The sequence below is a fragment of the Salmo trutta genome, chromosome 36 (assembly GCF_901001165.1).
Source record: "Salmo trutta chromosome 36, fSalTru1.1, whole genome shotgun sequence".
NCBI classification, from domain to species: domain Eukaryota; kingdom Metazoa; phylum Chordata; class Actinopteri; order Salmoniformes; family Salmonidae; genus Salmo; species Salmo trutta.
In genome coordinates, this window is record NC_042992.1 from 23,373,852 (window position 1) to 23,389,895 (window position 16,044).

At 42.8% G+C, this 16,044-nt stretch overlaps 2 protein-coding genes across 5 annotated transcripts; both read left to right on the forward strand.

Annotated features, from left to right (window-relative positions):
- The first annotated feature begins 3,539 nt into the window (after positions 1–3,539).
- Positions 3,540–9,228, forward strand: LOC115175674 (protachykinin). The gene is made up of 5 exons (XM_029735092.1): positions 3,540–4,350; positions 5,276–5,378; positions 5,606–5,629; positions 8,169–8,225; positions 8,384–9,228. Exons 1-5 carry the CDS (start codon positions 4,240–4,242, stop codon positions 8,428–8,430), a joined length of 342 nt encoding a protein of 113 aa, XP_029590952.1. The 5' UTR covers positions 3,540–4,239; the 3' UTR covers positions 8,431–9,228.
- A 5,340-nt stretch (positions 9,229–14,568) lies between these two features.
- Positions 14,569–15,389, forward strand: LOC115175679 (uncharacterized). Of its 4 annotated transcripts, none has more exons than XM_029735108.1 (2): positions 14,569–14,957; positions 15,019–15,389. In XM_029735108.1, exons 1-2 carry the CDS (start codon positions 14,571–14,573, stop codon positions 15,340–15,342), a joined length of 711 nt encoding a protein of 236 aa, XP_029590968.1. In that variant the 5' UTR covers positions 14,569–14,570; the 3' UTR covers positions 15,343–15,389. The 4 variants fall into 4 exon arrangements, with proteins under 4 accessions (XP_029590968.1, XP_029590970.1, XP_029590971.1 ...); XM_029735110.1 differs by having other exon boundaries at positions 15,109–15,389; XM_029735111.1 differs by having other exon boundaries at positions 14,569–14,912; positions 14,958–15,389.
- Positions 15,390–16,044: the final 655 nt, after the last annotated feature.

The following is a 16,044-nucleotide window of genomic DNA, read 5'->3' on the forward strand; positions in this document are numbered from 1 at the left end:
TCTCAATCAACCTCCCACCTCTCCCCTTCTACCTCTCACATCCCTCAATCTACCTCCCACCTCTCCCCTTCTACCTCTCACATCTCTCAATGTACCTCCCACCTCTCCCCTTCTACCTCTCACATCTCTCAATCTACCTCCCACCTCTCCCCTTCTACCTCTCACATCTCTCAATGTACCTCCCACCTCTCCCCTTCTACCTCTCACATCTCTCAATCTACCTCCCACCTCCCCCCTTCTATCTCTCACATCACTCAATGTACCTCCCACCTCTCCCCTTCTACCTCTCACATCTCTCAATCAACCTCCCACCTCTCCCCTTCTACCTCTCACATCCCTCAATCTACCTCCCACCTCTCCCCTTCTACCTCTCACATCTCTCAATCTACCTCCCACCTCCCACCTCTCCCCTTCTACCTCTCACATCTCTCAATCTACCTCCCACCTCTCCCCTTCTACTTCTCACATCTCTCAATCTACCTCCCACCTCTCCCCTTCTACCTCTCACATCTCTCAATCTACCTCCCACCTCTCCCCTTCTACCTCTCACATCTCTCAATCTACCTCCCACCTCTCCCCTTCTACCTCTCACATCTCTCAATCTACCTCCCACCTCTCACATCTCTCAATCTACCTCCCACCTCTCCCCTTCTACCTCTCACATCCCTCAATCTACCTCCCACCTCTCCCCTTCTACCTCTCACATCTCTCAATCTACCTCCCACCTCCCACCTCTCCCCTTCTACCTCTCACATCTCTCAATCTACCTCCCACCTCTCCCCTTCTACCTCTCACATCTCTCAATCTACCTCCCACCTCTCCCCTTCTACCTCTCACATCTCTCAATCTACCTCCCACCTCTCCCCTTCTACCTCTCACATCTCTCAATCTACCTCCCACCTCTCCCCTTCTACCTCTCACATCTCTCAATCTACCTCCCACCTCTCCCCTTCTACCTCTCACATCTCTCAATCTACCTCCCACCTCTCCCCTTCTACCTCTCACATCTCTCAATGTACCTCCCACCTCTCCCCTTCTACCTCTCACATCTCTCAATGTACCTCCCACCTCTCCCCTTCTACCTCTCACATCTCTCAATCTACCTCCCACCTCTCCCCTTCTACCTCTCACATCTCTCAATCTACCTCCCACCTCTCCCCTTCTACCTCTCACATCTCTCAATGTACCTCCCACCTCTCCCCTTCTACCTCTCACATCTCTCAATGTACCTCCCACCTCTCCCCTTCTACCTCTCACATCTCTCAATCTACCTCCCACCTCTCCCCTTCTACCTCTCACATCTCTCAATCTACCTCCCACCTCTCCCCTTCTACCTCTGCCTTGTATCTTCCTTCTTTACTCCCATAGCTCCCAGGGCTCTCCTCGCATTCTTCCTCTACAGCAGCACACTGTAGATTCAACCCTTTGATTCAATAGCCCTCCCACCTCCCCCTCTCACTCCTTCTCTCACTTGCTCCCTCTCCTCTTCTCTCTTTCATATTCTCTTTCTCTCAGTCTCCATCTTCCATTGTCTCTCCCACAGAATACCAGCTTCTTCTGATTTAAGGGCCCTTTCCCCTTCCTCCCCCTCCCTCTCTCCCTCTTTCCCTCTCCGTCCCTCTCTCTTTTTCCCTTCTTCTCTCTCTCCTCACTACCTCTCCTCTTCCCACTGTTAATTAGATAAGCAGTCCTAGTTGTGAGGATGATTCAAATCCATCTAAAGCGTCTTGGTGACTACAGATACCGTGGCAGCACAGATAATGTCATTAATATTAGCAGCAGCGTAAATCCATCCACCATAACTTTGTCCCCAGACCCACCACTGCTGATTGACTAATCCTGATCCAGAAATGTAATATTTGTTATTTATAAATTGAACGTTTTAGTAATATATGCTTCTGATCTGATGACAGGCACAATGTGACGTGGCAAAAGGTCAAATGTCAAAAAGAGGAGTAGATTCAGGTGTCATTAGAACACTTCCTATAGGTTGGATCACTGTAAAATGTCCACATTTTGACTGGGTCAATCCTAATGTACTCATTGTAAATTATGCACATCATCATTGTATCTCTGTCTCTACATATGCTCAAGACTCATGCTCTTTCAAGACTATTTGTACTGTGGTTTATGTGTTATAAATGTACACATCCCACTATGTGATTGATGGTGACAGTGTGACCTATTAGATCATCCGTAGACTAAATATACTATACATGACAGTGAAATTATATATATGCATCGCGAATGAAGGACACCTCATGTTATTTATTGGTCAAATTAAAATGAGCAATTTTCCATTAACAACATGTTTAAATAAAAGGAGTCCATTGTGGCTGGGAGAAAGGCACTTGAGTTGTCAAGCACTCGGTGAGCTGCGTGGACACTGTGAACTGTGTGTTGTCAGTGTCAGTGCATCTCTCTCGTCACATCCAACACCTTTCTGCTAAACAAGCCAAGCTTTGTGATGAAAATCAGCTGGCTCCTCTCTGTCTCTGTGGGGTCAGACACCTGTTTAATTCAATTCTATTTCAGTTTAAGGGCTTTATTGGCATGGGAAACATGTTAAAATTGCCAAAGCAAGTGAACTAGATAATAAACAAAAGTGAAATAAACAATAAAAATGAACAGTAAACATCACAAAAGTTCCAAAAATAATAAAGACATTACAAATGTCATATTATGTGCAAATAGTTAAAGTACAAAAGGGAAAATAAATAAAACATAAATATGGGTTGTATTTAAGATGGTGTTTGTTCTTCACTGGTTACACTTTTCTTATGGCAACAGGTCACAAATCTTGCTGCTGTGATGGCACACTGTGCTATTTCACCCAATAGATATGGGAGTTTATCAAAATTGGGTTTTGTATTTGAATTCTTTGTGGGTCTGTGTAATCTGAGGGAAATATGTGTCTCTAATATAGTCATACATTTAGCCGGAGGTTAGGAAGTGCAGCTCCTTTTGTGGGCAGTACATATAGCCTGTCTTCTCTTGAGAGCCAGGTCTGCCTACGGCAGCCGTTCTCAATAGCAAGGCTATGCTCACTGAGTCTCTCACTGAGTCAAAGCTTTCCTTCATTTTGGGTCAGTCACAGTGGCCACTGTGTACTCTCTGTTTAGGGCCAAATAGCATTCTAGTTTGCTCAGTTTTTTTTGGTAATTCTTTATGTGTCCTGAACCATTGTCAAATAGCCTATATCTGGTTAGAGACGAAGAAAGCACACACTTCTGAGAGAAGCCTATAGTGCCTATAAGTGATGGGGGACCTTGTCTGTGTGTTTTAGAGAAGGGGTTATGGATATTTTTTATTTAAATGACTAAATGGTTATGGATCACTACAAATGAGGTCACTACAAAGGAGGTTCTGTATCTAAGAGAAAAACATTTTTTTTATTTTCTCATCATGCAACACATTAAATTAGAATAAAGATGACACCACTTTTAGGATAGCTTAGCAATTATAATGATTCAATTTCCAATGATACATTTTTAGAAAAGTGACTTTCAGAATCCAAACTACTGTCAATGTGAAGAAAAACATGTTCCACTGATAAGTAAGGTGCAAATCAACTTTCTTTTTATGATGAATTTTTTGCTTTGGCGTAGGACAGGTCTTAAAGACTTACGTAGAAACCTTCAACTTCAGTGCGTCATCAGACTCACTTGCTTCCTTCGCTTCACTTGGACAGTCCGATTACAAAGGGAACAATACACTGAGTGCCAAGGAGGGTCACAGGGGAACGTTTGAAAGTAATATTGACCATATGCAAAATACCAAACGGATATTAGTCATCACACAGCTCCGAGGAAGTACCTGTCAAGTAAATGTACTTGCTTAATTGATATAAAGCGAATTAGATACCTGTCACCCTTCTATCCCTTGCTATATAACCTAGTGCAGTACTACAGTGTGGTCACAAAGACACAACAGGACCAAAGTGAAGGCATTAAAGAGCAGCAGAGCTCGCTGACTGGAGCAGAGATAGAACTGAGGCGAGGTTGCAACCAAAGAGGGAACCTATCGTTTGTGCGCACGCTTGAGGCACTTATATGGAGAGAAGATACCAATTTCCGCAGGTGTCAACATCGAGCTCTCAAAAGTCCTAGAGAGTGGCTAAAAACATTTAAACTCCGTTTACAAGTGCCCGAACAGGCTATTTCTACTTTTGAAAATCGAAACAAACGAAGAAAGAAGACTTAAACGGCTGAAGAGTTGCACGCAACAGATTGCTGCATCATGAAATTACTGCTACCGCTTGTGATAGCTTTTCTTGCTATCGCCCAACTTTTTTGTGAAGAAATTGGTCCAAAAGAAGATCTTGATTATTGGATGAACGATCAAATTACGGTAGGCATTAATGATTTGATGTAAGACAAGAAAATATGTTAGGCCTATTTGTTTGTCAGAATCGCCTGTTAACGAATTTAAAAAATTGACATGGGAAAATGTATGATTGCTTAACTATGGGGAAAATACTTTTTTAATTTGATGGCACAGCCTTGTGTTTTGTTTCATCAAAATTATTGAATGGAATTTCAACCAATTTCTATAAAATAAAATAAAATAAAAATATTTGTATGCTTTTATAAAATAAGTCACCTGTTTGGAGAGTTTGGTCATGCGTAATTACGCATGTATACAGACAAAACATCAAACATTCTACCAGCAACACAAATTCTATGTCTTGTGAAAGATGTGTTATGATTCAATGGGGATAAAGTATGAGCTCTTAGCTCAGTGTGATTCCACAATTACCTTAGTCCCAGAATGAAGCTCTACTCACATGTAGCGCACGTTCTCCCTTTGACATTGCGGGTTGGGCGCCTGCCAAGTCTCCGGGCGGGGCTCCTATCTCTCATAATCTGCAGTCGGTTTGGGAACATTCAGCAGGTTACGCAAAGCGTTTTAACAAGGCGGGTGGGCTATACAATAGGGAAGGAACCAACGGACCTGGAATTGAATAATTGATGGGCACTTTAATGTGCGCGGTCCATTAGCCATAGCAGTGGTTGGACTACTACTTAGACTAATGCTGACCTGTAGGCTACCCCGTCAGATAAAAATAGGTCGGATATAAAAGTTCACACAGGGGTGTCTTTACTGTTGTATATTGATTTCTCTGCGAGATTAGATCTAGTGCTATACAAGTGTACAATATTTTACGCAAAGGTATAGGTTGGAAGGCTATAAGGGAGTCAGTGTCCCCACCCCTCGCCCTATACCCTACTCTGGTGTCTAATGTTCCATTAATTCGATTTTCTCCCTCGTGCAGGACGAGTGGCTGTCATCTGACCCATTCGGAGAGATACTGCGGAGAATGACGCGGAAACCGAGGCCGCATCAGTTCTTTGGCCTAATGGGGAAACGCTCCTCCGGTAAGACTGTGCTTCCTCGCGCCTCGCCCTGTCCTCACCCTTCACGCTCTTGAAGGCACTTTCCCGTTTATTGAAATGAAATGGAATGACATTATTGATAATGCCCTTAATAATTACATACTGTATATCAATATATTTACGCACGTTTTGATGCGTATTCATAAATTCATAAATTCGATAATTATAGGCCTACATTGACTGAAGTTCCCCCCCTTTTATTCCAACAGTAAATCCACAGATAACCCGAAAAAGTAAGTGAAAAACGTATCATTAATTCATTAATTCATCTTTTAAATTAATCTTGGAGGACATTTCCCCCAAAAAATTGCAATTGTCCATGCATACCAACAAATGAAGCCATGATGTAGTTATAATTCGTTTTTCTGACATTAGGATACACAGGGACTGTGTGGGCAGTGTGTACGGCAGGCAGGGGTAGCCAATCAGACCATTTGGCAAAGTTGGGGAAAATCTATTGTGAGATCAACCCAAGTGATGATGGCTTTATTTGCACATAGGCCAGGTACACCATGTGACAAGTGTTGTAGTGTTATGAGTTAACTCCATGAGTAGGAGGGATTTAGGGATGACACAGGTTCTTCACCTGTACTTCACCAGTACTTCACCTGTACTTCACCAGTACTTCACCTGTACTACACCTGTCCTTTACATGTACTTCACCAGTACTTCACCTGTACTTCACCAGTACTTCACCTGTACTTCACCTGTCCTTTACATGTATTTCACCAGTACTTCACCTGTACTTCACCTGTACTTTACCTGTATTTCACCAGTACTTCACCTGTACTTCACCAGTACTTCACCTGTACTTCACCAGTACTTCACCTGTACTTCACCAGTACTTCACCTGTACTTCACCAGTACTTCACCTGTACTTCACCAGTACTTCACCTGTACTTCACCAGTACTCCTATGTGGGTGAGAGGAGTCGTGTTAACCAGAGGGGTGACATGGTGTGAGAGGTGGGGTGAGAAGAGGGGTAAGAGGGGGGTGAGGGAGAACACAGGCTGGTGTCACATATCAAGTGCCGTAGGCCAACAGGTCCTCATTATCATGCATGGGAGGGAGAACACAAACCAAATGTTGCCCAGCAGCAAAAAGCTAACAAAATTCAGGGGTTGAATAATGATATTTATTTTTGCATAATGGTAAGTACAAGTAGATAGAGAGAGAAAGAGAGACAGGAAAATAAACCTGTCAAATGTTTTAATTAAATCACAACCCACACAGCTAACAGGTCGTTTGACGGGATTTTAGGATGCAGTAGGTGGTAGTCTTAGTTCTGCCTTGAAGACAACTCTAGTCCTTCGCTAGGATACATAGTCTTAATTCTACCATGAAGACCCCTTGCTATGTCTTCCCTCTGTTCAGTCATTGAGGCATTTCCTTAATGACTCCCCCACTCAGCGATAGGAGGCAGCAAGTACGTCATAAATACGTGTAGACCAACGTGCTGCCGGAGCCTTGATGCAGGCATGACTGTACATCAGTCAGTACAGGCAAAGAGAGAGAAAGTGAGTGAGGGTGGAAGATAGAAGGAGCGAGATAGAGAGAGAGAGTGAAGGAGAGAGATAGAGGGAGAAAGAGAGTGAAGGAGAGAGATGGAGAGAGAGAGGGAGGGAGGGAGAGAAAGGGGGAGAGAGAGGAAGAGAGCGAGTGCTTCGATCAATGCCCCAAGGACATTTAGGCGTTCAATTATATTGGTTACGCTGATGATGGAAAGGTGGACCCGAGCATCTCACCCTTCCATTTACACAAACTGTATAATATAATATATACATTGTACAGTGTGCATATATATAAATATAATATAATCTATACATTTTAAGATATATATAGTACGTTACACACAGCGAGGGGCCAAGCACTTATGATGTCCGGAGGGACAATTAAAAAGTGACTCGTGACTAGACCACCAGTGGAAGATGCACATGATACCATCTTCCCTTTATGATCGTCATGATTCCCATATCTCTGATGGGAATATTGAAGCATTTAAGTAAATTGATCACATTTGAGTTTACCCCCACTTAATTTGAATGAGTATGATGGGTGTGTTGACAGATAGGGTATCCCAGGGGTCTCCCGCAGAGTTTTATAACCCCACTACTCCCCCGTCTCCCCTACATCCTCCCCGTATCCCCATTCCCTCCACCCTTATATTCCATTAGGGGGATTGACAGAGGCTGACAGAGACAACAGTCAGTCTGGGACGCAAATGTCCCCTCAGGACATACATCCTATCCCCGCCCTCTTAGGAAAACATCTCCAACCACAACCCTTCGTTCCAAAACCTGTGGGTGGCCTGCTATATCCCTCAGTCACTAGGGCAAGGGGGTGGAGTCCGTCAGTCAATTTGTACGATACTAGAGATCAGTAGGAGAGGTGTATTATTCATCACACTCTGTCCCCATCGAGGTTATACACTAGGCATTGCATCGCTGACAAAGAATGATGGGTCCCACTTTATTTGGATAGTCCCATATAGATGATCTACACATGGTCATACTATCAACACACTATCTGTTGATAAGCAACCGCTTGTTAAGGTAACGGTTAGGTTTAGAATAAGGGTAAGGGTTAAGGTTAGGGCTAGGGTTAGTTTAGGGTTAGGGTGTAAATAATATTGGCAGTTATTGGGAGAACTCGCACCTTTTTGTTCTGCACACTAGTCTGCATCACTCGCTGTCTGTAATTGCAGTGACAATGGTTTTAACTGTTACGGGAAGAAACTCACACCTTTTTCTCCTCTCTTATCTTCTCTTTCAGGGCATAAAATTAACTCCTTTGTTGGACTGATGGGTAAGAGGAGCCAAGAGAAACCAGGCAAGGGCCTCATATGAGATTTTTACACGACTGATCGAACTGAGCTGTTCGTAGCTGGCCTGGTTACAAATCCACAATAATTGCTGGATCCGTGCTTAAAATGACAATCTGAAAATAAATTGTGCTGTGTTATTTACAAACTTTCTCTTCAACTATAGATTCATATGAGTGGAACGCACTACAGAACTACGACAAGCGCCGCTGACCGGTTGGTCTTTCTTCAGTCCTCTGCTATTGGTCCGCTTCTCATCCAGCCATTCCTACAGACAAGTGGAAGGGGTGTCTGATGCCGAGCTTTGTTTCCTCCAAAATATGTATAGTTAGTCAAAGTTATTGTAAGTTACCATAATAAAATGTCTGTTTTCACATCGTGGTTTCGTAGCTGTATTGTACCTGACAGTGCCAATTTCATTTGTCCAGGAAGAAGGGAGCTTAAAGGAGGGCAGGAGTGTGATCTGAAGAGGGTTACAAAATTACGGTCGTTTTCCCCAAAATTCACAGGTTTTCCGGAAATCCCGGTTTTAAGATTAAATCAGAAGGGAAATCGTAAACCAGAAATTCCCAGAATCCTCCGATCAGGATTTCTGGGAAATCCTGGGACATTTGGGAAAGTTTGCGGAATTTTGCCCCGCACGGTGTGATCTGGTACTCCTACCGTACCTTACAGAAACATAATGTTATTTAATGTATGTCACAGTATTAGTGCCATTAGCATATCATATGTTTCAGAGAATACTGTTGTCGTGGAACATCAAAGCAAAGCTCTACCCCAGGGTATGTAGAAAATTGCACTGCCAAGCCCACTGTCTAGTGCCTCATAAATGATTGTGCTGTAAATCAACTACACACTCTGGTACACTCTGGTACATGCTGCTCTTATCAGGGCACGCTCTCGTTTAAATTGACTGTAAATCAAACTGTCATGTTTATAAAACCAAGATGTATGGTATGACAGAATACTTGTGTGTGATTGTGGCTTGATATATTAAAACTATTTTCTTTATTGGTGGAACGTGAATTTCTTATTTTCACAGATAGGAATATGCTGTGAAAGAGAAGAAAGGCAATTGTGTAACTGGTGTAGATATCGTGGAGTGGTGCACCCTCTGGGGGACAAAGAAAGTAGCACACAGAGTTGTAAAATTGGGCAACTCCTCCCTCTCACACTGAAGAACATACAGTACACACATCCAGCTACTTTCCGCAGGTGCTGGAGTTGTAGGCAGACTCATGGAAAACAGAAAGGAAAACGCTGCACAATGCTGCTCATGCTCCCAGGTGATATTTATTTACAACAAAGTTTCGACCCTTAGGTCTTCATCAGGCATCCCTATCGCAGGTGGGGGTGGATGGTCCTATATATAGGGGCAGTACTCAGTGACCTCACTTCCTGAAACAGGAGGTAAAAAATATATGACATAGTTTCACAATATTAACATTCAATGTATCAAAATATATGATCATGTGCTCAATGCAAAATATGATCATGTGCTCAATGCAGCTTCATGTACAAATGCAACTCATTTACCCACCGGACAAAGATTTAAGATCAAGGGCCTGATTACCTGCATGTCCACCATTGTTATTTACATGTTGAAATGTCCTTGTGGTCTGTCTTACATAGGGAAACCCCGTAGAAGCTGTCATGACGTTGCCCTCTCTTTGAGTACAGGGAGCACAGTTGACCCCCTCCCCCTTGCACCATCCCCCTACCTACCTCTCCCTACCCAGGCCCGGTGAAGGCGGTCGTAAATTCCAAAGGAAATGTCCTGCCGCCTGGCCCAGTTGAGACACAGAGGGGTTTCATAGAGAGACACAGGAAATTCTTCCAACTCACAGAATTGGGGAACCGAATGACATTTATGTTCTGGAGAAGGTATAAAAGATCGGTGAAGAATCCAGCTACGAACTGGTCCGCTTGGTACAATTTTGTGATACTCAGAAGAGACAATATAGCCATATTACCATAAAACTGTTTATATAATAGCCTCAGCTATGGGACTTGCATCTAAATGGTTGTATAAAATGTATTAATAAGGATAAATCTATTTGGAATACGTTGAGATGCTATGTACTGATGTTAATGTGATAGAATGTATTTCTGTTCAAAGCTTAAATCAGTCATCGGCACGCCCCCCAGGGACACAGACAGGACCAGGCGTCATGTGACAAGCCTGTTCTATGTTCACGTATAAAACCCCCACCCTGGGTTACTTTCTTCAGACCAGCTTACCTCAGAAGAGAGAGCCAAGGTTTGACCATCCAATTCCTCTACTGAAAGTTAACTATACCACATGGTTAAACTTTTAGACTATCGAGACCGACAGAATAATAACAAGTCTTTGATATTAATTAATAGTCTGCAGCTAGAAATTATATCATTGAACGCGAAGACCGACGAAACATCCATCCTATAACGACATTAATGAATGTCGCTTTGAAAGATCCATTCTAACCGAGAGAGAGAGAGAGAGAGAACAGGACAAAAACTCTGCAACAGGACAAAAACTCTCCAACAAGGATCCCGACGACACACTGAGCGTAAATATATATTGATTGCAATTGTTCCCGAATGAGTGAGCGTTCATGTGCAAAGGATTAGCATATCAATTGTTAATATTTATCAACTCTGTTGTGCCTTCTCCGCTGCCCCCAACCCCTTGTTTGTTTAACATGCCGCCATGCCGGTTTAGCCCACTAGGGCACATTACTCTACCATTTCTTGAACGATAACTACTGTTTGTATGCTTTCTGTGAATTACTTAGTTTAGTAAATAAATGATTTTAAGACAATTGATGTATGGATGACTTTAGTAAAGGCTGGATTCGTGCAGATACAACAATTTACGACGTTTGGAATGAGACTGGACGCGAGGTAAAATACACCATTTATACCAGAAGATAATCGGCCTATACTATAATATAATATATAATGTTATAATATAGGAAAGTTATATTAGGAAAATTATAACTTTGTAATCTGAATATTTTCCTTGGTGCCCCGATCTCCTAGTTAATTACAGTTATACGATTAATCAGTTTAATCGCGTAATAATAATTGCAGGGAGTTAATTGATAAACATGTCTTCAGTTTAATGGTGCCCAAAGACACGACAAAGCCTTAAGACACGGATCAGTGAGCACCGCAGAAATATACAGACAGGTGAAACAAAAAATCTGCTTGCTGCTCATTTTGTACAGCTGGACATCCTATTAGTTCTCTGAGATACATTGGAATAGAAATGGTCAAGATGTCACACAGGGGAGAGGACATTGAGAGGAAACTTCTTCAAAGGGAATCTTTCTGGATCCACAGGCTCAACACACTGTCTCCTCTTGGCCTTAATGACGGGTTTGATTTGAAACCGTTTTTTTTATCCTCGTTGAATATTGTATGTGTATGTATATTACTGTAAATACTGATCACATTCCCTGTGTATGATCATATATTTTGATACATTGTGAAACAGTCATACATTTTTTACCATATTGTTTCAGGAAGTGATGTCACTGAGTACTGCCCCTATATAGGACCTTCCACCCCCACCTGGGATAGGGATGCCTGATGAAGACCTAAGGGTCGAAACGTTGTTGTAAATAAATATCACCTGGGTGTTATCACCAGAGTGTGCAAAGCTGTCATCAAGGCAAAGGGTGACTACTTTGAAGTATCTCAAATATAAAATATATTTTGATTTGTTTAACACTTTTTTGGTTACTACATGATTCCATATGTGTTATTTCATTGTTTTGATGTCTTCACTATTATTTTACAATGTAGAAAATAGTAAAAATAAAGAAAAACACTGGAATGAGTAGGTGTGTCCAAACTTTTGACTGGTACTGTCATACATTTTTTACTTCCTGTTTCAGGAAGTGATGTCACTGAGTACTGTCCCTATATATAGGACCTTCCACCTGGGATAGGGATGCCTGATGAAGACCTAAGGGTCGAAACACTGTAAATAAATATCACCTGGGAGCATGAGCAGCAGTGTGCAGTGTTTTCCTTTCTGTTTTCTATATTAGGATACCCATAGTACTTAGAATGCATTCCCAATATATTGCGTTATACTTAAGTCGTATGCTAGTGCGGATATTGTAATGCAAACTCATGAAGATCAGGACCACACACACAAAAGAAAACACGTCAGATAGACATTGTCAAGGGTATGGAGCACTTTTTTACATCAGTAGTGGTTAGGATGAAATACAGTAGACAGACACATAGCATTATATACATCACTTTAGACATCTAATGTTGTAGTTTCTTACATTTCCATAAGTCTAGACTAGATGGATCGTAGTTGAGAAAACAAAGTGCAATCAATGCACCATGGTTAGCATCCAACTTCCAGCTTGTCTTTTGGTTTCACTATTTTCCTTATGTAATGTAACCCATTATACGAGTCTGTCTCAAGTATGTTTCATCTTCAATTGAATCATGTTGTTCCCAGCTTGACATTCAATCTGTAACACATTCTATTGTCATCTCAACGACACAGTCACGCAAGAACCCACACATAAATACAAAAACACACATCCACGCACACACACTTTATTATGGTTTATAGACCACTATTACACCATGTCATGGTCTTGCTTTTATTAGGATAATAACTTAAAACAAAAACGGGGGGGGGGGGGGGGGAAGTAAAAACATGTTCTGTTCTGATTAAGGCCCAATAGTCAAGCTTTTAATAGTTGCTTCAATAAAATACTACTTTTTTAATGGTGACTGAGTGTTGAGCATTATCCTTTTCAATAAGAAATGTTCAAAGAAAGATAACCTTGGGGATTGGTCAAGGCATCAAAGCATTAAAAGGTTTCATCATAATTCTGTTCTGACATTTCAAATGTTTAAAAGACACATGAGTTAAATTAGGGTACTTCTCTTTATCAGGTTGGGTAAAGAACAGGAGAATGTCTATCTATACCAGTGGAGGCTCCTCAGAGGAGGAAGGGCAGAACCATCCTCCTCAGTGAATTTCATATAAATGGTAAAACGCTTTAAAAGTTATTATTTTTAGATGAAACAATACTATAATAAATATAATCATGTTACCAAATAATTGATTAAAACACTATTTTGCAAAGGTCTACAGTAGACTCAGCAGCACTCTGTAGGGTAGCACCATGGTGTAGCAGGAGGACAGCAAGCTTGTCCTCCTCTGGGCACATTGACTTCAAAACAAAACCTAGGAGGCTCATGGTTCTCAACTCCTTCCATAGACTTACACAGTAATTATGACAACCTCTGGAGGATGTCCTCCAACCTGTCAGAGCTCTTGCAGCATGAACTGACATGTTGTCCACCCAATCAAAGGATCAGAGAATTAATCTAGTACTGAAAGCATAAGCTATAGCTAGCTAGCATTGCAGTGCATGTGGTGAGTAGTTGACTCAATTGAGAGAGAAAGACAATAGTTGAACAGTTTTGAACAACTTAATTTATTCCATATGCTGGAGAAGCAAGAGAGAAGTGTATATAGAGAGAGATTGTCGTTTTTAAGCTTGTAAATGCAGCTAGCTAGTTTAGCCTACTGAAACACCCTGCCCAAACAGCAGGATGCTATGTTAGCTAGCTGGCTATGACTTTCCAACACAACACTGGAACTCTTCCAAGTCAAGGTAAGCTTGTGGTTTTACTAATTTATTGCCACCGGGGCCCGACGGTTTAACCGCTTACTGTTGCTGCATGATTGTAGTGGGTTTACTAACGCATTAGTTATATTAGCTATGTTGACTAGGACGTTACTTTAGCTAATATGGTGACAACGATGTAGGCTGTGTGTAGTGGTTTGGCTTGGAAAGGTTTTTCAGATGGTCACATACAGCTGATGTGTTGTGCATTGAAGTCCAGAGGCGATGGGAAGAGGTGAGAGGAGGAGAGCGCAGAAGGAATAAAACGCAAGGAATATAACATCGGTGTGTTTACGCGTGATCAGCGGTGTATTTATTCCGCGAATTCTGTTGAAAAGCGTTTCTTAAAAAGTAAGCAAACGGAACAAACGGGGAGAAACATAGTTGTGTCATTGCTAGACATCGCAAGTGTCACTGCTAGTGACAGTCCATATGAGACCCAGGCCATGCAGGGTGTTACTGCTAGTGACAGTCCATATGAGACCCAGGCCATGCAGGGTGTCACTGCTAGTGACAGTCCATATGAGACCCAGGCCATGCAGGGTGTTACTGCTAGTGACAGTCCATATGAGACCCAGGCCATGCAGGGTGTTACTGCTAGTGACAGACCATATGAGACCCAGGCCATGCAGGGTGTTACTGTTAGTGACAGTCCATATGAGACCCAGGCCATGCAGGGTGTTACTGCTAGTGACAGTCCATATGGGACCCAGGCCATGCAGGGTGTTACTGCTAGTGACAGTCCATATGAGACCCAGGCCATGCAGGGTGTCACTGCTAGTGACAGTCCATATGAGACCCAGGCCATGCAGGGTGTCACTGCTAGTGACAGTCCATATGAGACCCAGGCCATGCAGGGAGTTACTGCTAGTGACAGTCCATATGAGACCCAGGCCATGCAGGGTGTCACTGCTAGTGACAGTCCATATGAGACCCAGGCCATGCAGGGTGTTACTGCTAGTGACAGTCCATATGAGACCCAGGCCATATGAGACCCAGACCATGCAGGGTGTTACTGCTAGTGACAGTCCATATGAGACCCAGGCCATGCAGGGTGTTACTGCTAGTGACAGTCCATATGAGACCCAGGCCATATGAGACCCAGGCCATGCAGGGAGTTACTGCTAGTGACAGTCCATATGAGACCCAGGCCATGCAGGGTGTCACTGCTAGTGACAGTCCATATGAGACCCAGGCCATGCAGGGAGTTACTGCTAGTGACAGTCCATATGAGACCCAGGCCATGCAGGGTGTTACTGCTAGTGACAGTCCATATGAGACCCAGGCCATGCAGGGTGTCACTGCTAGTGACAGTCCATATGAGACCCAGGCCATGCAGGGAGTTACTGCTAGTGACAGTCCATATGAGACCCAGGCCATGCAGGGTGTCACTGCTAGTGACAGTCCATATGAGACCCAGGCCATGCAGGGTGTTACTGCTAGTGACAGTCCATATGAGACCCAGGCCATATGAGACCCAGGCCATGCAGGGTGTCACTGCTAGTGACAGTCCATATGAGACCCAGGCCATGCAGCGTGTCACTGCTAGTGACAGTCCATATGAGACCCAGGCCATGCAGGGTGTTACCCTCCAGTCTAGGCGGGGGCGCTGTTTGCAACTGTTGGACTAATGATTACGTCCTATATCAGCTAGATGCAGGCAAGAGTGTGCAGGGTGGTACTGAATGTCTCTGGACCTGTGTGCACCTACGTTATAAACGTTCATTCGTAGGCTAGGTTGTAGCAACCTCATGATGAGTATAAGGAAAATGTATCACGTAGTAGCCTGAATCTATCGATGTTACATTGAACTGGGTGAATGGAATATGAATGACAGTCATCCAATATGCTGTAATAGAACGGCACTGACCTCAACTGATCTATACCTATAGCTATCCTGTCTATTGTCTCCTGGGACATAATCAAGTCATCTTCTTGCACGGAATTGAACCTATTACAGCCTGCTCCCTGTCTGGGTAAGAGGCAAAAAGACAATTGCAGTACCGGTTATACACATCTAACTTCATGTAAATGACAGGAAAAAGCACTCATTAGGAACAGTTAAATATCATGTTAAGGTTTAGCCAATGTCTGAAGCTGTTAAAATATGTATGTAATTTAGATAGAATAATATGTAATCACCATATATCGGTATGGTACTATAATCGGTGAAAGC